The sequence below is a fragment of the Chiloscyllium plagiosum genome, chromosome 5 (assembly GCF_004010195.1).
Source record: "Chiloscyllium plagiosum isolate BGI_BamShark_2017 chromosome 5, ASM401019v2, whole genome shotgun sequence".
In the NCBI taxonomy this organism is placed as follows: Eukaryota; Metazoa; Chordata; class Chondrichthyes; order Orectolobiformes; family Hemiscylliidae; genus Chiloscyllium; species Chiloscyllium plagiosum.
Window position 1 is genome coordinate 23,219,528 of NC_057714.1, and position 22,999 is coordinate 23,242,526.

A 22,999-nucleotide genomic window follows, 5' to 3' on the forward strand; every position below is an offset into this window, starting at 1 on the left:
GAAATGAAGAAATGGCAGAGGAACTGAATAGGTACTTTGCATTAATTTTCATAATGGAAGACACCAGAGCATGCCAGAACTTCAAGTAAATCCGGTTGCAGAGGTGAATGTAGTGGCCATCACTAAGGAGAAGATGCTGGGAAACTGGAAGGTCTGAAGATGGATAAATCACCTGGATCAGATAGACTATACCCCAGAGTTCTAAAGAAGATAGCTGAGAAGATTGTAAAGACATTGGTGATGATCTTTCAGGAATCACTGGAGTCATTTCCCAGAAGACTGGAAAATAGTTAATGTAACACCCTTGTTTAAGAAGAGAATGAGGCAGAAGACAGGAAACTGTAGGCTGATTAGCCTGACCGTGGTCGTTGGTAAGATTTTAGAGTCTGTTATTAAGCTTGAGATTGCAGAGCACTTGGAAATGCTTAATAAAATAGAGCTCTGTCAGCATAATTTTGTCAAGTGCCTGACAAATCTGTTACAATTCTTTGAGGAGGTAATGAACAAGTTAGGAAAGGGAGAGCTACTAGATGTTATCTATTTGGATTTCCAGAAGGCCATACAGGATTCTGCTAAATTGGACAAGAACCAATAATGTTAGGTACTGGTATGGATAGAGAATTGGCTGACTGGCAGAAGACAGAGAATGGAAATGAGTGTTTTACAGGATAGCAGCCGGTGACCAGTGGAGTTCCTCAGGGGTCAGTGTTGGTACCACAACTATTCATGTTATACATTGACAATCTGCATAAAGGAACTGAGGGAATTGTTTCTAAGTTTGCAGATGTCACAAAGATAGGTAGAGGGGCAGGTAGTGCTGAAGAAGTAGCGAGGCTGCAGAAGGACTGGGACAGGCTAAAAGAGTGGGCAAAAAAATGGCATATGTAATACAATGTGGCGAGATGTGAAGTTATATACTTTGGTAGGAAGAATCGAGGTTTAGATTATTTTCAAAATGATGAAAGGCCTCAGAAATCTGAAGCACAAAGGGACTTGGGAGTCCTAGTTCATGATTCAGCTTCCCAAGCCAGCAGTCCAGCCAAATGAACTAACTGATCCCAGTACAGTCTTTGTATAATGCTGCTTAATGGTCAGCTTCCTCTGACGCTGTTTGACATATTCCAAGATTAGAGAGTAAACAGTTTAACAGAGAAAACATTCTTCCATAGCTATTTGTAGCTTTTTATTGAAACTGTTCTCAAGGGAAGGTTGCTCAAATGACCAAATACCAATGTAATCTGAAATATATGTATTGTATGTTTAATTCATATTTAATTTGTGATAGAAACATCTAAATTCCATTAACAGTGCATTAATAGGTTAACATGTGCATTCAATTGGTACTGAGGAAGGCAAATACAATGTTAAGATTAATTTAAAAAGGGCTAGTGACAAGAACAAAGATGTACTGCTGAGGCTATATAAGGCTCTGGTCAGACTGCATTTGGAATACGTAAGCAGTTTTGGGCCAAGGAGAGATGTGCTGGAATTAAAAAGAATCCAGACAAGGTTACAAGAATGAACCTGGGAATGAAGGGCTTGTCATATGAGGAAGGGTGAAGACTCTGGGTCTGTACGTGATGGCATTTAGAATTATGAAGGGAATATCTCATTGAAACTTACAGAATACTGACAGGTCTACTTAGAGTGAACATGGAGAAGATGTTTCCACTAGTAAGTGAAACTAGGATTCAAGCGCTCAGCTGCAAAATGAAGGGATGAGACTTTAGAACTAAGATGAGGCATTTGTTCAGCTGGAGGGTGGTGACTCTGTGGAACTCACTGCTCCAGAGGGCTGTGGAGGCAAAATCGTTGAGTGTATTTAAGATTGAAATAGATAGGTTCTTGATTAGTAAGGGCTCAAGGGTTACGAGGAGAAGATAACAATGTATTTGAGAAACATCAATCATGATCAAATGGCAGACCTGACTCAATGGGCTGATTGGCCAATTCAGCTTCTATATCTTATGTCTACTGGTGGTGAGTGTAATCTGAGGGTTACCATACCTCAGACGAGGGCCAAGGTAGGATCTGCCTGGTAACATCAGCTGATGTAGGAATTAAAACATGTTGCTAACACCAGTCAGCTTCCCAAGCCAGCAGTCCAGCCAAATGAACTAACCGATCCCAGAAGAGTCTTTGTATAATGCTGCTTAATGGTCAACTTCCTCTGACGCTGTTTGACATATTCCAAGATTAGAGAGTAAACAGTTTAACAGAGAAAACATTCTTCCATAGCTATTTGTAGCAAGTCTATCTTTTTATTGAAACTGTTCTCAAGGGAAGGTTGCTCAAATGACCAAATCCCAATGTGATCTGAAATACATGTATTGTATGTTTAATTCATTTTTAATTTGTGATAGAAACATCTAAATTCCATTAACAGTGCAACTCTAAAACCAATTTCCTGACTTTGCTTCACTACTTTATGGTCTTTTCTTTTAGATGTGGTCATCAATCTTAATTTTGTTGCTGGCAAACTTGGCCTCAACTGAAGTGCAATGTCCAGATGGAAGACCTTGCCCAGACGAATCAACGTGTTGCAAACTTGAATCTGGTAGTTATGACTGCTGCCCAATGAAAGAGGTATGGAATAGATATTCAATAGAAAAACATAAATTAATCATGCTTGGCTTCAGCATGAAACTCTGAACCCAATGCTTAAAAATAAGGGTGAGCCTGCCGATGATTGTTCTGCAGCTATTTAATTCTGTCTGGCCAATAAGCATATCTTGGAGCATTACCAGCCAATTGAATGACCAGTAACTCTATTGTATCAGCAGTTCCATTGGGTTAGGTGTTTTTGAGAAGTTGGTGGGGGCAGGTGGCATTCAGGTTTGAAAAGCTGGGTGTGGATGTTTAAAGCAGGAAGATGATTTTGGAGTGAGGGATACCTCCAGTATCTCAGAGGATTGTCCTTCTTTGGCCAGATACCATCTTTTACAGCTAAAGCTTCTTGACAACAGTGGACCTGCTCCCACTGCAGGCATTGTATCAATTGGTGACTGAAACGTGAGACCCTTATTAATAGGACTAAGGACAGATGGGATGTCAGATGGCTCCCCTGCTCCACATTTAACTGCATTGACTGGGAATGGAAAAGGTAGTCAAAATTATGAGAGCCATAGAAGTTAAGATGCAGTTAAACTCAAAGTGCTTGACAAAATGATCATTTTATTCTGTCTTTAGTCAGCTTGGTCTGTCCTATAAAGGTACATTAAAAGAGAAGATCAGATGAGTTCCAAAATTGGCTCCTGAACCAGAAAGACTGTTTTATACTCAGAATTGTCCATATTGCCTTTTATCCACTTTGGAAAAAAAAGTATTTTCAACACTTCCAGATAGACTGAGATCTGCAGATGGAAAAAGACTGATAAACTTATATCTTGGGGCAGAATATTACAAATCCTTGACAACAGCTTTATGGGTTGGGACAGCATATAAAATTCCTTGGTAGTTTTCTGTTGCTCCCCATGCCTACTTCTGATGTGTATGCAATTTTATGTGGGGTGAACAAGGCCTAGGACAGCTCACCTACCTTCAGCCCAGTGAGATTTTTAATTGACCATAAGGGCTGCTTCCTGTGGAGAGCTCAATTTTAAGGCTAGCAGGTGGCCTGACAAATCATCTTGCTGGAGTCCCATGGTGTGAGGTGTAGAGAGTGGTAGCTTCATCATGTCCTAGCCATTTTCAGATGTGCTTCAGTTTTCAAGCCGAAAGATCTTCCTATCTTTACCTCATCTGGACGCTGGGACTTTAAAAGCTGAAGACTGTTTGTTATCTCAGTCTTGGCCAGTTCTGCTACTGGTTGTGCTGAGACTACAGAACCACTGACAAGTTCAGTTGGCCTGTTGGCTTGTTGCTCTCCGAAGTGGAACCAAGTCCTATTTTCATCTGGCTGCCAGGATACATTCTCCTTTTTGGAAAGGTGGTAATGTAGGATAACCTGCCATCTGAAAAATCCTGCACCTGGTATTTACAGAGAGCAGGAAGATTCTTGGTTTAATTTCAGTGTCAGTTGGGTTAGCTACTTAAGTTGTAATTGTACAATTGGCCTCTGTTGGATTTAGAGAACCAAAATCATCTATTATGTTGAATGTACGCACAGTAGTTAGCACTGCTGCCTCAGCACCAGGAACCTAGGTTCGAATCCAACCTTGGACAACTATCTGTGTGAAGTTTGAGCATTCTACCTGTGACCGCCTAGGTTTCCTCCAGGTGCTCCGGTATCCACCCACAGTCCAAAGATGTGCAGGTTAGGTGAATTGGCCATGCTAAATTGCCCCATAGGGTCCAGAGATATATAGTCTAGGATTAGCCATGATAATGTGTGGTTATGGGGATAGATTGGTGTGGGTTTCTAGGTAGACTACTCTATGGAGAGTCTGTGCAGACTCAATGGGTCAAATGGCCTGACCCTTCACTATAGGGATTCAATGAAATCTTGTCAGCTAAACTAAAGCAACATTTGCTAGATATAGAACAGATTATCTCCCAATTACCTACTCAATTCTGGATGCCTTTCTGATTCAAAAGCCTATGATTGAATTCTCCTCAAAACTCTTCAAATCTCTCCTCAATCTTGTACAACAACCTGCTGACCTCCCTTTCACAGATTTCAAACATCCTCTCTTACCTCCCAAGCCTCTAAATCTGCCTCCTTGTCCTTCCTGCACAAGGTGTCTGGCCTCCATGTTGCAGAGTTTTCCAATCTGCTCATGAAGCCCCAAACTACATTCCTAATTCTCTGACACCTAGATGCAAGATTGAACCACTTCCTCCCTCCTTCCAACAATCTGGAGCTCATGATAACATGTGGGCTCGCGTGTGCACACACACAAAAACACACACACACATACACACAGACTTGTGCTCTTTCACACTCAGCTCCAGTTTGCTCTCTCTCCCTGACTGAATACTGAGACTGTCAACCAGTTTACTGTCCACTCGGGGAGCATCTCAGTGAAACCATGCAGATGCCCTGGAATATGCAGTGTGAACACCGTTTCAGGGATCCCTTATACATTACTGTTGTCCCTAAGTCCTGGTGGTTCAAAGAAGTAAAAACCTCCCCCGCTTACCTCTGACGAAACCGGTGACCAAGTATCTTACTTGTGAAAGCTTCATAAGGTGTCAATCAAGTTCAATTGTTATGAAATTAAAAACAAACATTGGAAATACTCAGCAGGTCAGGTGCATGTGTGAAGAGTAACCAGTATTAATTTTTCAGATTACCTTTCTTCGACTAGAGCAATTAAATTTATTATAAATGTAGCCTCGCCATGGTTAAATAGCTTTGTGGACAATTGGCACAGTTACAGTCAGAAGAGTGGCCAGTCGGTGAAACCTCTTCTGTAAATGTACACTGAAGTGTTATCACATTCAGGGGATCAAGGGAAAAAGTTGAATTGGATAAAGAAACATTTTATGACAGCCTATCTCTTGGAACATAGTGGATGTGAATAATTGCTTTTACATATTTTGGATTCTCAATTCCTAACAGTCCAAATGTTTTGCTGAAATAACTTTCACTTACTAAACCAGTGAATAAACAGTTTAGTATTTGAACGTAGAATTTTACACTTGCAGAGATATGGCTACATGAACACATTTAGGCCCAAGATATGGCAGCTCAATAGTCAGGAATGTCTTTGGAACTACAATTGTTCTGCAAGCATGCTTCACTGGAATTGAGGCCAAAACTCCATCTGCAGAAGTAAAGGGGTTTTTGATGAACTTCTGGCAAAGTTCCAAAGTGAGAACAGCATGAAGAAAATTTGTGGCCAAATAGGAATCTCAGCCCAGTTTTTATAACAAACTACATCTAATATCTCTGATTTCATAGAATCCACATGAAATGTGATTTTAACTTGATGAGTTCTAGAGTGAAATAGTAAAACAAACAATATTTATTGATAGAAATCTGGACTATTCTTTCCAGGTTTTTAGAAGTGAGCTGAGATGATTCAGTAGTAAATTGTGTGAATATGCAGAAAAGTCCACCTATATGTTTCTGCTCATTTACATAGTTTCAAACGCAAATAGACAAAATGCATTTAGACTGCTTTCTGTCCACTATTTACCCATTTTTAAAAATTTTCCTTCATAGCTTTCCATTCTTTTTGTGTTGCATGCCTTGTGACGAATCTTGAAAGCAGGGAGTGCAAAGTCAGAGCAATGGGAATGAAGTCAGGAAGTGAGAGTGAAATAGAGAGGAAATTGAAATGGGGTTTGAAGAGAGGGTGCAGCTGACAAAGACAGACCTGAAGTCCCTAAATGCAGCTGACAAGAAACAACGAGCAGGAAGTTGAAGAAAAGATGGACCAAAAGGGGATGGAATATTAGGGGTAGGACAAGGAATCAAGGAAGAAAGTGAAATAAATCCAAAAAGCAGTTGGAGCAGTACTACAGCAATCCAGAATGAATTAAGAAAAGTGGGTGAATTGTAATGAAATAATAATAGTAATTGGAATGATGGGTCCAGAAACCTCTGTATTCAGCATAATTTTAGTTTGAGTAGTGGGACAGGAAGATGCAATGTTTGGTGCAGACATAGGAACTTGCTATTATAGGGGGAATCAATAATTGTGGTATTTCTTTCCTTCGTCCACCACGTTTGTGTAAACCTTAGAAAGAAACTGTGGAAAAATATTTTTTTAAATTTGTTTCCAGTGTGGTTTATCTGAAATTAGCATCAATGAGCAGGAAACCCTCTGCCCCTCCATGTGAAACTGGTGCTATAAAGCCTGTTCATGTTAAAAATCATGATGCAGAAAGCGAGTAATATTGACATCAAGCACACGATAACTGCAATATGTAAAAATTAATTGAAGATGCCCATGATATTCTTGTGTCAAAGTACCTGCTGTTCTTTTATCAATGGGTTGCTAAGCCAAGGTACTATCAAAGTTCAACTCCACCTGGTATCATCACTGCCACCTCCCAGTTTGTCTTAGGCTAAAATACCTTCCAGTAAATAACCAATACCATCCAAATTTAAATAGATGTCTTTACTCACAACTGAAAGGGCTTTAAAAGAATGTGGACTCATTTCGAATAAGAAATGTCAACAATTTCTATCAGTGAAGTTGGCTTTTAACCTTTTGTGCACTGTGACATGATTAAAGAAAGCAATCATATTCTATGTTTAACAAAGAAATGTTTCATTATTGTCACAGCTTTTTCTTAATAATTAACTTATTGCACAATGGTCCCTCATTGTGAAGATGCTAGCGGGCATCTTTTGGTTCCTGCAATCGTAAATGGTTTGAAAAATAAAACATAGAATTATAACCAGTATATTGAATATCAGAAAATGCATTTTGTGCCTGAACAATGCTTTGATAAAATTATTGCAAAGAGCACAGATTGACTCCATGGAAAGTCCGTTCCAATTTTTCATGGCTCTATGTGAAATAACAGTATTGATCTGTCTAGTCATTTCTCCTTTCTATTCAGTTTTCCATTGTTGTCATTTTTGGGACTATGGCAACTAATTTCTGTGGAATTAACTTGTCAGTTAGCATGACACTTTGAATACCATGATTTGATCTATTCATAATCTCTTCGATAAGCAACTGTGGTCTGTCCCAGCAGCTTAGATGTCTGATGTCAGGTTGCAGTGAGGAAGGATTCTTCTTCCAACACCTGATGTCCTTCCTTTAATATGTTGGCCAGGGCAATGAACATTACTCTAAGTAGAAATGAACCTGTAAAGGGTCAATATCACTTCCTATTTTTAATTACCTTATTACAAGGTTAAATTCCACTTTTATGTGTAGAAGAAGAGTGAAAGCTTTATTCTTCTTGAATTCTGTTTCTGAAGGCAGTTCTTGTAACACTGTGACCTTGATCACAGGTAGATTGATGAGGCAGGTACTGTATCCATTCCAGCTGGAATGGAGATTGGACCCCGTGCTGTTGGCACAGTCTGATCTACACTAGCCATCCAAACAAAAAGAGATCTATATATTGTATTGACTATAAGAGACTCTTTTAGTTAGACCAGAAAGTGGGTTTTCCTCTACCTTACCAAGCTGACACTATAGTTTCCGACACTTAAAGAAGATGCTGACAGAAACCTTCATGAGCAGCAGCAGAAATAATGAAGTGAGCTGCCATATCTATACACTTGATTTAACCTCATTGTATACTTTATGATATTTTCAAATATTGATACAATGAACACAATCTTGCCATTTGGTCAAATTGTTCTAATTGCCCTTGAATGATATTTTTGTTCCAAAAAGGCAAAGAATGCATGATTTGGAGATGCTGGTGTTGGACTGGGGTGTACAAAGTTAAAAATCACACATCACCAGGTTATAGTCCAACAGGTTTAATTGGAAGCATTAGCTTTCGGAGCGCTGCTCCTTCATCAGGTAAGTTGTGTGACACAACCACCTGATGAAGGAGCGTCGCTCCAAAAGCTGGTGCTTCCAATTAAACCTGTTGGACTATAACCTGGTGATGTGTGATTTTTAGCACAGAATGCAGACTTTTATACATGGTTTATTTTTGGCTCTAAGGACTAAGGACTTTCTGAACTTTTATTTTGACATTGATTTCACTGATTCCCCATTCCTCTATTTCATACTTCACTTTATTTATTTTTCCAATTAGGCTTTAATTAGTTTTTATATTTGTAACACATTTTCACAGTTGAACTAAAATGCGTTCCTTCATTGTTTCATCTTCCTTCTGAAAAATCCATTTCCAGGCTATCACCCACTGATTTTTGTTAGGAGTCGTTGCCAATTAGTTTTTCTCTGCCACATGTAGGAATAGCAAATTGCATCCAAGTGAGGTGAGTATGGGTAATAGTGAAATGTTGATGCACCAAACAGGCATTCACCACTCACTTGTGAGATCTTCATCTCACTATTAAAATCTTGGGTGGAAAAATTTCCTAGATATCCGGAAATCTGGCCTACCAATCTCATCAGCTTTCTCCAACTGACTTGCCGTGGTCTACTTTGTGGGGCTGAGAACATTCAGCCCCATGTTGTTATTAACTATGCTTTACTCAAACCTTCTTTAGGAATTTTACTGATTCAAGAGATTGAGCAATATCGATGAGTTCCACAAATGGCCTTATTTTTGGAAGGAATATAAATTTAACCATATATTTTACCTAAATAAATATTCTCCGACTATCTTTATCCAATATATCGGTGATCTTTGCTTTCTTTGCCAATTGTCTTTTTCAAGTAACCTAGGCAAGCATTTACCAGATACTGAAAGGAACTGATATGTTCTTTCAATTCATTCATATCATCTTATCAGTCTGAATAAACTCTTATTGCTTCAAAGTATGTGCTTTAAATTAATATGTTATCAACATAAAGTAAATGAATATACAGTTTAACATAGCATTTTCCACATGTTTCAATATGTAAAACAACAAACATGAAATATAATTCTTTAGTTTTATTTAACATTTCCAGATTTTTAATTCTTTTCCTTTTTTTTAATTCTGCACTTTTGGAAGGTATCAAAACTAGTCTGGATTCTCATTATCTCATTTCTGAAGGCTTCACATTTTCCAGCCGTCCCTTTACCTATGAACATCTGCCCCCAATCAGCTTTTGAAAGTTCTTGCTGAATACCGTCAAAATTGGCCTTTCTCCAATTTAGAACTTCAACTTTTAGATCTAGTCTATCCTCTTCCATCACTACTTTAAATCTAATATAACTCTGGTCGCTGGCCCCAAAGTGCTCCCCGACTGACACCTCAGTCACCTGCCCTGCCTTATTTCCCAAGAATAGGTCAGATTTTGCACCTTCTCTAATAGGTACATTCACCCACTGAATCAGAAAATTTTCTTGTCCACACTTAACAAATTCCACTCCATCTAAACCCTTAACACTATGGCAGTCCCAGTCTATGTTTGGAAAGTTAAAATCCCTTGTGCATAGGAAATCATGTCTCAAAAACTTGATTGAGTTTTTTGAAGAAGTGACAAAGAAGATTGATGAGGGCAGAGCGGTAGATGTGATCTATATGGACTTCAGTAAGGCGTTTGACAAGGTTCCCCATGGGAGATTGGTTAGCAAAGTTAGATCTCACGGAATACAGGGAGAACTAGCCATTTGGATACCGAACTGGCTCAAAGGTAGAAGACAGAGGGTGGTGGTAGAGGGTTGTTTTTCAGACTGGAGGCCTGTGACCAGTGGAGTGCCACAAGGATCGGTGCTGGGTCCTCTACTTTTCATCACTCATTTAAATGATTTGGATGCGAGCATAAGAGGTACAGTTAGTAAGTTTGCAAATAACGCCAAAATTGGAAGCGAAGAAGATTACCTCAGAATACAACAGGATCTTGATCAGATGGGCCAATGGGCTGCGAAATGGCAGATGGAGTTTAATTCAGATAAATGCAAGGTGCTGCATTTTGGGAAAGCAAATCTTAGCAGGACTTATACAGTTAATGGTAAGGTCCTAGGGAGTGTTGCTGAACAAAGAGACCTTGGAGTGCAGGTGCATAGCTCCTTGAAGTGGAGACGCAGGTAGATAGGATAGTGAAAAAGGCGTTTGTATGCTTTGCTTTATTGGTCAGAGTATTGAGTACAGGAGTTGGGAGGTCATGTTGCAGCTGTACAGGACATTGGTTAGGCCACTGTTTGAATATTGCGTGCAATTCTGGTCTCCTTCCTTTCGGAAAGATGTTGTGAAACTTGAAAGGGTTCAGAAAAGATTTACAAGGATGTTGCCAGAGTTGGAGGATTTGAGCTAAAGGGACAGGCTGAACAGGCTGGGGCTGTTTTCACTGGAGCATCGGAGGATGAGGGGTGACCTTATAGAGGTTTACAAAATTATGAGGGGCATGGTTAGGATAAATAGACAAAGTCTTTTACCTGGGGTCAGGGGAGTCCAGAACTAGAGGGCATAGGTTTAGGGTGAGAGGGGAAAGATATAAAAGAGACCTATGAGGCAACGTTTTCACAGAGGGTGGTACATGTATGGAATGAGCTACCAGAGGAAGTGATGGAGGCTGGTACAATTGCAATATTTAAAAGGCATCTGGAATAGGAAGATTTGGAAGGATATGGGCCAGGTGTTGGCAGGTGGGACTAGATTGGGTTGGGATAATTGGGCGGCTTGGGTCTGTTTCCATGCTGTACATCTCTATGACTATGACTCTATAACTAGTCCTTAGCCTTGATATAACATTAAAATGTAATTGTAGAACAACAGCATATATATAGAATTGCCCCAAGCAAAACCATTGTACAGTTCAAATCCAAAATTGCTTAATACCAAAATAATGAATAGTCTTCCATTTCTCACATTCAGCTTGCCAGTTCTGGGTTCAGTTTGCTATTAAAGTGGTATTACCTTGAATCTTTCTACTTCCTCCTGGACAAAGGAATCTTTCAGCATTTTATAGTCATAGAGGTGTACAGCATGTAAACTGACCCTTTGGTCTAACTCGTCCATGCCAACCAGATATCCTAAATTAATCTAGCCCCATTTGCCAGCATTTGGCCCATATCCTTCTACATGGGACTTATTCATGTACCAATCCAGATGCCTTTAAATGTTGTAATTGTACCAGCCTCCACCACTTCATCTGGCAGCTTTTACCAAACATGCAACACCCTCTGCATGAAAACGTTGTCCCTCATGTCCCTTTTAAATCTTTCCTCTTTCACCTTAAACCTATGCCCTCTCGTTTTGGTCTCCCCCACCTCAGGGGAAAAGACCTTGGTATTCTCCCTAACCATGCCCTTCATAATTTTATAAACTTCTATAAGGTCACCCCTCAGTCTCTGCACTCCAAGGAAAATAGCCCTAGCCTATTCAGCCTCTCCTGTAGAGGGAAAACAAGACATTTAATTCAGAGATGAGAGGTGGTATGGAGGTGACAGGGGTCTCCGTATAGCCACGTAAACAACCAGTGTGGGCCTGGCCAATATAACCAATGGACACTCAAATGTGGGTCTACAGTATGTGGGGGTTTGCTGATGGCCATAAGAGAAGAAGGCATGGAGTAGCTACAGGTGGCTTAAGCAACCAAAGTGTTAACAGTTTTTTGTATGGAGTCAGAACATTATTATCTCTCCAGTGGCCAATTCAAAACTTGCAGTCCTGACCAAATCAGGTGACTGAGGCTTTACACTTGGCCTCACACAAATTGTCCTAGAAATAAGTAACTAAATGTGTAACTTAAGGATAAACAGTCAACATAAGAGGGAAGACTCTTAAAAAATGGAACAGCGTAGTCATTTTGGCTCCCCCATCATGTCTCTTACACATTAAACTAATGCAGCATTTGGCCTTCCTGTGAGCAAAAATCTGAGGCAGAGATTGCACCCATCAAGAGCTGCCGGCCAATCAAAGCTTCCTGTGCTCTTGACAAGACTCTCTCAAGCACCAAGTTTGTTAATACTGGCAGCAGTTGGATGACAATCCTTTGTAGCCATTATTTGTCTATTAATAGCCTCAGTTGGTGGTTGGGTGAGAAGGCTTTCATTGGGCTCCAGTATTATGAACTTAATCGGGATGGAGATGGGTCACACTGGCACCTTCCCTCTGCTCAATAGACAATAGGTGCAGGAGTAGGCCATTCTGCCCTTCGAGCCTGCACCACCATTCAATATGATCATGGCTGATCATCCTTAATCAGTATCCTGTTCCTGCTTTATCTCTATAACCCTTGATTCCACTATCCTTGAGAGCTCTATCCAACTCTTTCTTAAATGAATCCAGAGACTGGGCCTCCACTGCCCTCTGGGGCAGAGCATTCCACACAGCCACCACTCTCTGGGTGAAGAAATTTCTCCTCATCTCTGTCCGAAATGGTCTACTCCATATTTTTAAGCTGTGTTCGGCACTCACCCATCAGCGGAAACATGTTTCCTGCCTCCAGAGTGTCCAATCCTTTAATAATCTTATATGTCTCAATCAGATCCCCTCTCAGTCTTCTAAACTCAAGGGTATACAAGCCCAGTCGCTTCAGTCTTTCAGCATAAGGTAGTCCCGCCATTCCAGGAATTGACCTCATGAACCTACGCTGCACTCCCTCAATAGCCAGAATGTCTTTCCTCAAATTTGGAGACCAGAAGTGCACACAATACTCCAGGTATGGTCTCACCAGGGCCCTGTACAGCTGCAGAAGAACCTCTTTGCTTCTATACTCAATCCCTCTTGTTATGAAGGCCAGCATGCTATTAGCCTTCTTTACTACCGGCTGTACCTGCATGCTTACCTTCATTGACTGGTGTACAAAAACACCCAGATCTCTTTGTACTGCCCCTTTACCTAAATTGATTCAATTTAAGTAGTAATATGCCTTCCTATTCTTGCCACCAAAGTGGATAACTATACATTTATCCACATTAAACTGCATCTGCCATGCATCTGACCACTCACCTAACCTGTCCAGGTCACCCTGTAATCTCCTAACATCCTCCTCACATTTCACCCTGCCACCCAGCTTAGTATCATCAGCAAATTTGCTAATGTTATTACTAATACCATCTTCTATATCATTAACATATATTGTAAAAAGCTGCGGTCCCAGCACTGGTCCCAGCGGTACCCCACTGGTCACGGCCTGGCATTCCTAAATGGAGCCGTTTATCACTACTCTTTGTTTCCTGTCAGCCAACCAACTTTCAATCCAAGTTAGTACTTGCCCCCAGTGCCATGCGCCCTAATTTTGCTCACTAACCTCCTATGTGGGACTTTATCAAAAGTTTTCTGAAAGTCCAGGTACACTACATCTACTGGATCTCCCTCGTCCATCTTCAGAGTTACATCCTCAAAAAATTCCAGATTAGTCAAGCATGATTTCCCCTTCATAAATCCATGCTGACTCTGACCTATCCTGTTACTACTATCCAGATGTGTCATAATTTCATCCTTTGTAATAGACTCCAGCATCTTTCCCACAACTGAGGTCAGACTAACTGGTTTATAATTTCCTGCTTTCTCTCTCCCACCTTTCTTAAAAAGTGGTACATTAGCCACTCTCCAATCCACGATTTCTCGAGCCACCTCCTTCAGTACCCTGGGATGTAGACCATCAGGCCCCGGGGACTTAACAACCTTCAGACCTAATGGTCTCTCCATCACCAATTCCTGGCAAATATAAATTCCTTCAGTCCAGGTCCTTCAGCCACTGTTACCTCAGGGAGATTGCTTGTGTCTTCCCCAGTGAACATAGATCTGAAGTACCAATTCAATTCTTCTGCCATTTCTTTGTTCCCCGTAGTATATTCCTCTGTTTCTGTCTTCAAGGGCCCTTTTTTTTAGTCTTAAAAGTCTTCAATTGCTCCCCCAGCAATTGAACTGTTCAAGGAGAATAGCAGTAAATTATGTCTTGAACATCTGAGAAACCTGGAAATGGAGATTGAATCTCTATTGAGGAACATTAATGACAGCTCAATAATTTACTGCAATTGCCATCTTGATGGATATACATGGTTTTGAATGCACAGCAGAAGTTGGAACTGGTACCCATATCTTATAGTAGCTTAAACACTGTTTCACTGGGCAGAACTTAAAATCCTTGCCCTACTGCCATTGGTATTAATCCAATAGCAAGTGCTCGCTCTGTAGTGGGCACAACAAATGCACTTGGTGTTACTTGGGGGCTTTTGGGGGCTTCCTTTACAAAGCATCTGGAATGGGGGTGGCCTATGTCAACCACACCCCTGTCCAAGGTGTCGACCCTTTCCCCATGAGCCCAATCAAGACTCTTTTCCTGTAAGCATACCGCAGAAGGCAGGATACGAATGACAAAAATATTGCTCACTTGCCATTCAAAGTAACGTGTGAAGCTTGAAAAAATCCCTCAAAGGTTAGTTAAACACCAAATATACAAATGAATTGCCAGTTAGGGTGTAGAGGGGTGAGGTTCAACATTTTGAAGTTTCATTTTCATGCAAAATGTGGCTGTGTCTTAAACTCCCACGAACCTTCACAACATAGCCCCTTTTACCAGGCTAATCCGTTCATCTGATGATTAGGTACCAGTAAGTAAAACATTTGTGAAATGAAAATTTGAGGCTGATTACAAATGCAAATCTAGTATACTGCAGCCGAAAAGGAAGATTAATTTATATGCCCAAATAAATGAAAAAGCATGATTTTCAGGACTGGAGAAATGGAATTGCCCAGTAGAGTGAGGTAAATGTGTATACCATGATTTCTCATAGTTAACTATAGAGGTAATACCAAGCAGTTAAAATTCACACAATTTATTAGCTGAGAGGATAGAAAACAATGAAAGGAATTTTATAAAGTTGGACAATGATCAAGTTGAATTTCTCACAGCTTAATGCAGACAACTATATTGATGCTTCAATGTTTAATTTCTCCCTGGTTCCAGCATATATTGTCCAAGAAATTTCCATAGATAGAATTTCTGAGGTAAATTCAAACGATGGCAGTATATTCATCACCCTTTGAGTATTGTATGTTGTAAACGTGTAGCTAAATTCAATCTTCAGATGACCACTGTTATATGAGCTAGCTGGACTCTTGGTCTTTGTAAGTTAGATTTCTTTCCATCCTGTTTCTATAAGCTGCTTATTCTATTGACTAGAGCGGTAAAGTTAAAATGTCTTTGTAATCCAATAAATGAAGCTTTTGTCTTAACAAGATGTAGTTTTATAGTGATTGGAACCATGGCCAGGTGGATCTCATTGACTGAGATTCTTGATTGGGGTTGTTAACCTGGGCCATTCAGGGAGCTGTGGTGGGCAGATATAATCAGGAGATTAACTGATTTGTAATTTGTTTAATAAAATAAAATAATCAGGAGATTTCTTCAGTTCAGGGGACTGGCTTTGAGCTGGCTGGTCATTGTCCACATAAATAAAGGGTGATTGGCAACAAGGATATCGGCCTCTATGCAGTTACTTCGAGTTTCTTGCATGCTTGTGATAAATGCAAGTAACTTTGGTATTGTTACAAAGACTGTAGAGATCTAGATGGAGGAAGTCTGACTTCAAGATGCATTTCTCCACCAAAGTCCTTATGAGATCATCAAATTGGATGAATCTTGATGCAGTCTTCAGTATTAATCCTTTCTAAGTGGTTATCTGATAAGAACAATATAATAATGAAATCAAACGTAAATACCTGGATTAAACGCTGAGGCCTGGAAGCTCCAATTGCAACGAAGGTACAATTTCAGTGGCCATCCGGATCAACAACCATATTGAACCACTTATGTAACCCACAAAATACTTCATATCTCTGACAACTATACCTTTGCAGAAACATCATCCAAACATTTCCATTGTGTTCTTTTTGTCATTACTCAATTTGTGGATTATTCACCAAAGCTACAGCATGTCTTTATTTCAAAATAGGATTATGAGAGACTGTGAATGTATAGTTGCTTGATTTATATTCCGAAACACCATATATGGTCTGTTTTCTTTGGTTCATTGCAATAGATCTTCAACTTCTGCTGGAAGGCAGATGAGCTATGCCAGTTTTTAAAAAATAACTGCGAATAGATTTTTTTCAATCTTAAGGTTAATTGTACTGTTACAAACATTAACCATTCTTGGCTATAGAGTCACAAAGCACAGAAACAGACCCTTTGGTCCAACTGGTCTATTGCAAACATAATCTCAAACTAAACTAGTCTCACCTGCCTGCTTATGCCCCATACCCATCCAAACCTTTTCTATTCATGTAGTTATCCAAATGTCTTTTAAACATTGTAATTGTACCCACATCCACCACTTCCTCATTCCACACATGAACCATCCTATGTAGACAAAATAACTTGGCCCTCATGTTTTCTTCTAAATCTCTTTCCTCTCACTTCAAAAATGTGTCCCCTCGTCTTGAAATCTTCCCTCCTAGAGAAAACACAACTACCATGAACTGTATCTCTACCACTCATTATTTGATAAACTTCTCAACCTCTACATTCCTTTGAAAAAAGTCCCAGCCTATGGAGCCTTTCGTTATAACTGAAACTTTCCATACCCAGCAACATGCTAGTAAATTTCTTCTGAATCCTCTCCAGCTTAATAACATCCTTCCTATTACTGGGGGACTAGAACTGGATACAGTATTCCAGAAGAGGCCTGACCAGTGTCCTGTGCAACGTCTACATGACTTCCCCACTCCTATACTCGAAGGACTGAGTAATGAAGGCAAGTGTGCCAAATGCCTTTTTAACCACCTTGTCTATATTTGATACAAACTTCGAAAAATTACGCACATGAACCCCTAGGTTCCTCTATTGTATAACAATACCCCAGGCCGTACCATTAATTGTATATTGCACCAAAATGCAAAATCACATTTCTCCTGATTGAACTCCATTTTTCAGCCCATTGACCCATTTGATCAAGATTGGTGGAATGTTTATTGATGATTTTTCATGCTCATTTGCCCTTTTATGGTCTCCTGCTGCCTCTTTAACTGACATTCTTGCTTCAGGACAATGACCCTCTGTCACACTGAGAGGCCCCATTTCGTTAATGTTGTGACCCTTTCTGTATTTGCTTTGGCTCCTGAACCAGGAAACTGAGTTGGTTTGCGGTGGTTACAGTGGAACAATTTGGCAGAACAAAATTATCAGCAATGTGTAATGCATGAGTGAGAACTTATTTGTCAACTATTGTAACAAAGGCATTATTCCATTAGAAAACGATGACTGACACTCATTACAATAATGATAATACAACAATGTCGCACTTTACGGTTTGGATTGATAAGCTCTAGCTTGTGTTCTAATGTATATAAAGCTAATTAATTGACTTTACAAAGTTTTAACAATGATGTTTTCCAAATTTTATACCTAGAATATCCAGCGTTGGGATGGGACCAAGCGCTGTGGGAAAGGTGACACAGATCCATCATCCTCAGCACAGAAATATCCCAGCATTCCTGTGGAAAGTGCTCTGAGCATCAATGTCAAGAGTGACAGTTCAGTAGTCCAATGTGATTATTGGCATTTCTGTCTGGATGGATATACCTGTTGTAAAGTGCAAACTGGAGGCTGGAATTGCTGCCCACAACCTCGGGTAGGGGTTCCAAATTGTATCACTGAAATATAAATGCTGCCCTTTTTAAATTCAAATTACTTTCACAATATGGAGATACTACCTTGCATGCATATGAGCACTCACAGCAAGACATGTACACATATTTGTAAAATATTAAAATTACCCAATATTTACCAACAACCCAGAATCCTCTTGGCATCTATCTGATCCATTTACAGATCATTTAGGAAGGACAGACCTACATTGCAGAGCACACTGAAAGCTAGCATTAAAAGTCTCCTACAAGGACACTCTGTGTTCAAGGAAATGTACCCCACCTTACAGATTGGACCAGGCTGCATCACAGGGCATCTAGCTACTTCTCTTTGTGTCCATTCAGTTAGTGACTACCTGCAGTCTCGTGACATCCTTGACTTGCCTTGCCCTGCCAACTAGCATCATCCTATGACCAGGCAGTTTGCCTTACTGGTCAGCATACCTCTCTCAAGGGGACATACATCTTGTTGTACAGCAGGCTATGATGTCAATCTCACACCTGCATCATGTACCAGTAGCTTATGTGGGAAACCCCTGCATATACAGCAAGCGAGCAGCTATGGTTAAGTTGTGGTGTGTAGACTCACCATAGTTCATGCAGGCACCAATCAATAAGTGGTGAATGCAACATAGTAACATAGTAAGTCATAAAATAGTAAAATAGTTCCGCCTACTTGCGGAACGTTTCAGAGAACACCTCTGGGACACACGGACCAACCAACCCAACCACCCTGTGGCTCAACACTTCAACTCCCCCTCCCACTCCACCAAGAACATGCAGGTTCTTGGACTCCTCCATCGCCAGACCATAGCAACACAACGGCTGGAAGAAGTGCACCTCATCTTCCGCCTAGAAACCCTCCAACCACAAGGGAATAACTCAGATTTTTCCAGTTTCCTCATTTCCCCTCCCCCCACCTTGTCTCAGTCCCAACCCTTGAACTCAGCACCACCTTCCTAACCTGCAATCTTCTTCCTGACCTCTCCATCCCCACCCCCACTCCGGCCTATCACCCTCACCTTAACCTCCTTCCACCTATCGGATTTCCAACACCCCTCCCCCAAGTCCTTCCTCCCTACCTTTTATCTTAGCCTGCTGGACACATTTTCCTCATTCCTGAAGAAGGGCTCATGCCCGAAATGTCGATTCTCCTGCTCCTTGGATGCTGCCTGATCTGCTGCGCTTTTCCAGCAACACATTTTCAGCTCTGATCTCCAGCATCTGCAGTCCTCACTTTCTCCATAAAATAGTAAGTCAAAGCAGCCTCTGATGTTGCTGTAAGTGATACCACTATCACGGAAAGGAGACTCTGGAACATAGTCATGAGGATTGGGGGCTGCAGGTTGGAAGAATTATTGTTATGGGGGAGCAACTGTATTTGTAAGAGAAGATCCAGTAAAGCAGGGATATGTGGTGGGAATGGGGTAATGGAGGAGTGGGAGGTTGTCCATGGTCAGGAGCTTAGCTTCATGGCAGGTACAATATATTATGCTGACACCAGGCATGGTCGTCTCCATATAGGAGGGGCTGAAGTGAGAAAGGTGGGAAGGTGCAGGATCATGTCAACAGGTTGGATGGGGACCTAGGAAGGTGAAGCTGATTGGATTTGTGTGAAGTTTGTCAAAAATGGGATCCGGATGTTCAGGGCCTCACCAAAACGAGACAACAACCACATTGCTGTGTTGCTGCGGATCTGAGCTCCGACTTAGGAGAGACCAGGTAAGGACAGCAGTTTGACTTCTCTAAAGAACATCAGTGAATCAACAGTGTTTTTATGGCAATGGTTTCATTGGATTTTTAGTTCCAGATTTTAACTGAACTGAAGACTTTGTGCTTCTCGTGGAAAGACAACATTTGAATAATTTTACTGTTCAAACCTAAATCAAATGAATAACTCTTTTCTTGAATTACAGATTAAGAGCAATCAATTGGCGATAGGGAATTGTGATATTTTAAAGCTTATTCACTGCTCATTTATTATTGTCATCTTTTGGGTTAATTCAACTTCAATGAATATTGTGAAATTTGTAGGTTGTTGGTTCTTTCTTTGACCCTGGCAAATAGAATTCTTGATTTCAAAGCAGGTTTACTAGAGATTGTACATGGTGCTTGAGTATCACATTCACAATCTTTTGTTTTTCACCATACGAGATGGATTTTGAACTTTCTGCTGGCACGGGACAGCTATCCCCAATGCTAGTTGAAAATGCATCAAATAGTTTTTACCAGTTTTACTTGATGACATCATGATTATAATTGAGCATTTTTGCCAATGGAGACATATTTATTGGATCCTTCCACTATAATGCACAACATTAAATTATTCTGTGTTAGCTGATTCATCAGAATATGATAAATATTTTGTTTTAGGTCACAGCTGACTGTGTAAAGCTCCGACTATCTCTTTGGATGACACTGCTGTGACAACACCACTAAATCCTCCTGTGCTCCACAGGGAGGCCCCTCTTGCTACTGTCAATTCTGATGGAAACCCATGTGGATTTAATGACTTGCAAGCCACAGAATTGGGTTGGGTTGCAGTGGTGGTAGTGGAGTAATTTGGCAGCACAAAAGTATCATAGCAACATAATCAATTCAGTTATAAATTAGGCCACTAGCCCTTTCAATAGTTGCATGGCAATATCACAGGATAATTTAAGTGTTTGAAATACATTTTTAAGCACTAATTCATGGTTTAAATATATAATACTGAATTGAATTTACAAAATGTTAACTGTTATTTCTTGGTTTATATTTAGTTCGTCTGTTGTTACGGTGGGACAATGTGCTGCCCACAAGGTGATACCAATCCATCATCCTCAGCACTGAAATATCATAGTGTTTCAGTGAAAAACCAGGCACTTGAAATGGAAAGTGCTTTGAGCAGTGGTGTAAACAGTGACAACTCAAAAGTCTATTGTGACTATACACATTACTGTCCGAATGGATATTCCTGTTGTAAAACGCCGAACGGAGGTTGGAGTTGCTGCCCACAACCTCAGGTAGGGGTTCCAAATTGTATCACTAAAATATAAATGCTGCCCTTTTTAAAATTCAAATTACTTCCACAATATGGAGATACTACCTTGCATGCATGTGAGCACTCACAGCAAGACATGTACACATATTTGTAAAATATTAAAATACTTTAAATGCTTTCTTGCTACTTAACAAATTGTAGATAGAGTATAGTTAAAATTTCACAAATTATTTGCTGAGAACATATAAACAATGTGAGGAATTTTATGGAGTTAGCCAGTGATCAAGTTGAAGATTTCCCTTAATACACACCCCCACATCCCTTTTCAGCGTTATATTTTCTACCTGGTTCCATAGTGTTCCAGATTACAAGACTGCAAGGCAGAATTTTGTGATAAGCTTGATGAATGTTAATTGATTATTTTGTCTCTTTGGCTGACGTATAATGTTAAAATCAAGATGGAGCTGTTGCACAAAAACAAAGAGTGCAGATGCTAGAATTTGGAAATAAAAGCAAAAAATGCAGCAAGTACTCACCAAACCTCAGGTGACAGCTGAGGGGAGAAAAAAGAATTAACCACTGAAATCTTATAGGCTCTTGAATGACATGAGCTGTGGCCAGAAATGAAGCAGAATTGCACTATGTCCAGCAAGGTCTATTTGATGGCGGGAGCAATGTATTGCATCTTTTAACTAAGTTCCAGCTGTCAAGTAAGATTCCTGCAGGAAATGATGAGTTGCCTGGTAAAGATGATTATTACTTTTTGGGATCTTATTAACAGCGCATCTTGCCTTATTAATGTACAGTTTCCTGTCCTGCCAACTGCACCGAACAAATTAGACACAGAAAGTTCTTGCCTTAGAAGTCAGAGGGGTACTTGGCACAAAAACAATTATTTGGTTGTTGTACGCCAGGCATCTTAACTCAATGTCATTACTGCAGGAGATCCTCAGGCTAAAGTCCTATTCCCAAATGCTTCCAGCTGCTTCATAAATGACCATGCCTACATCATAAGGCCAGAAGTGGGAATGTTCATTGACAATTACATGATGTTCAGCATCATTCATGACCTTTCAGATATTGAAGTGTGTGGAGCATGCACTGAATAACATTCAGGCTTGGGCTGATGTGTGTAGTGAATTTGACTCACCATTTAAGTATAAGGCAATGACCATATGTGACAAGACAGAATATGAGCATGGTCCCTCAATATTCAATGGCATTACCATTGCTGAATTTATTCTGGAATGTAATGGCTTATCCAGTGATGCTTGTATCCCATTTAGTGAATAGAAAATCAATTGAGACTGTCCATTGTTCCACTGTAACAATGTGCTGTCTGCATGACTACACAGATGGTTTTCATTTGTCATTCATGCCACTGAAATATTCCAAAATACCAGTTTAAAGGAAGAGGTTTGAACTGAGGACAGCTCTGAGTACCAGTATTTGGAAGTACAGCTGGATTGTCTAGAGATGATGTACAATACTGTCAAAATGGATTTATCTGCTGTAGGTCGTGCAGTGAGAAGGAGCTGTTATCCACCTCCAGGGATAGGTTATTACAATCTGTAAAACTGAAATGCAAATGATGTTTTTACATTTATGTTTTATTATGTTATGCATAACTGCACGGTGGAAGGGAATTAACTTCCCATTACATTTCCCTCATAAGGGGATTTTGCAATTTTCTTGCTTCAAAAGCAGAAGACTGGAGATAGCGGAAAATATAAAACTACTGATTTACCTGTTATTTGCAAAGATTTATTCTGATACAGAATGGTGATCTCATCCAGGCCATTAGTATGAGTCACTTTTAATCTGTTACATTTAATCTGAATGGATTTCCTTGCAGTTCATTAAATATAGTTTCATAGTCTGCAAAAGGAATGGAGAATAGAGATAATGCAGTAGCTTGCTATAATTATTTAATGCATGGCCCTGACTACCTACAATACTTGTAGAAGCTCATATGATCAATGGTTTCAAACAGAAAT

The 22,999-nt window shown here is 40.1% G+C and overlaps 1 protein-coding gene across 5 annotated transcripts in view; it reads left to right on the forward strand.

Moving 5' to 3' along the window:
• The window catches only part of fam133b (family with sequence similarity 133 member B), a 129,798-nt gene that overhangs the window by 91,792 nt on the left and 15,007 nt on the right, over positions 1–22,999 (forward strand). For all 5 annotated transcript variants that reach the window (XM_043689696.1, XM_043689692.1, XM_043689693.1 and 2 more), the window contains 3 exons: positions 2,446–2,586; positions 17,782–18,003; positions 20,782–21,024. In XM_043689696.1, the coding sequence (XP_043545631.1) occupies positions 2,446–2,586; positions 17,782–18,003; positions 20,782–21,024 (606 nt within the window). The remainder of the gene's footprint in view (positions 1–2,445; positions 2,587–17,781; positions 18,004–20,781; positions 21,025–22,999) is intronic.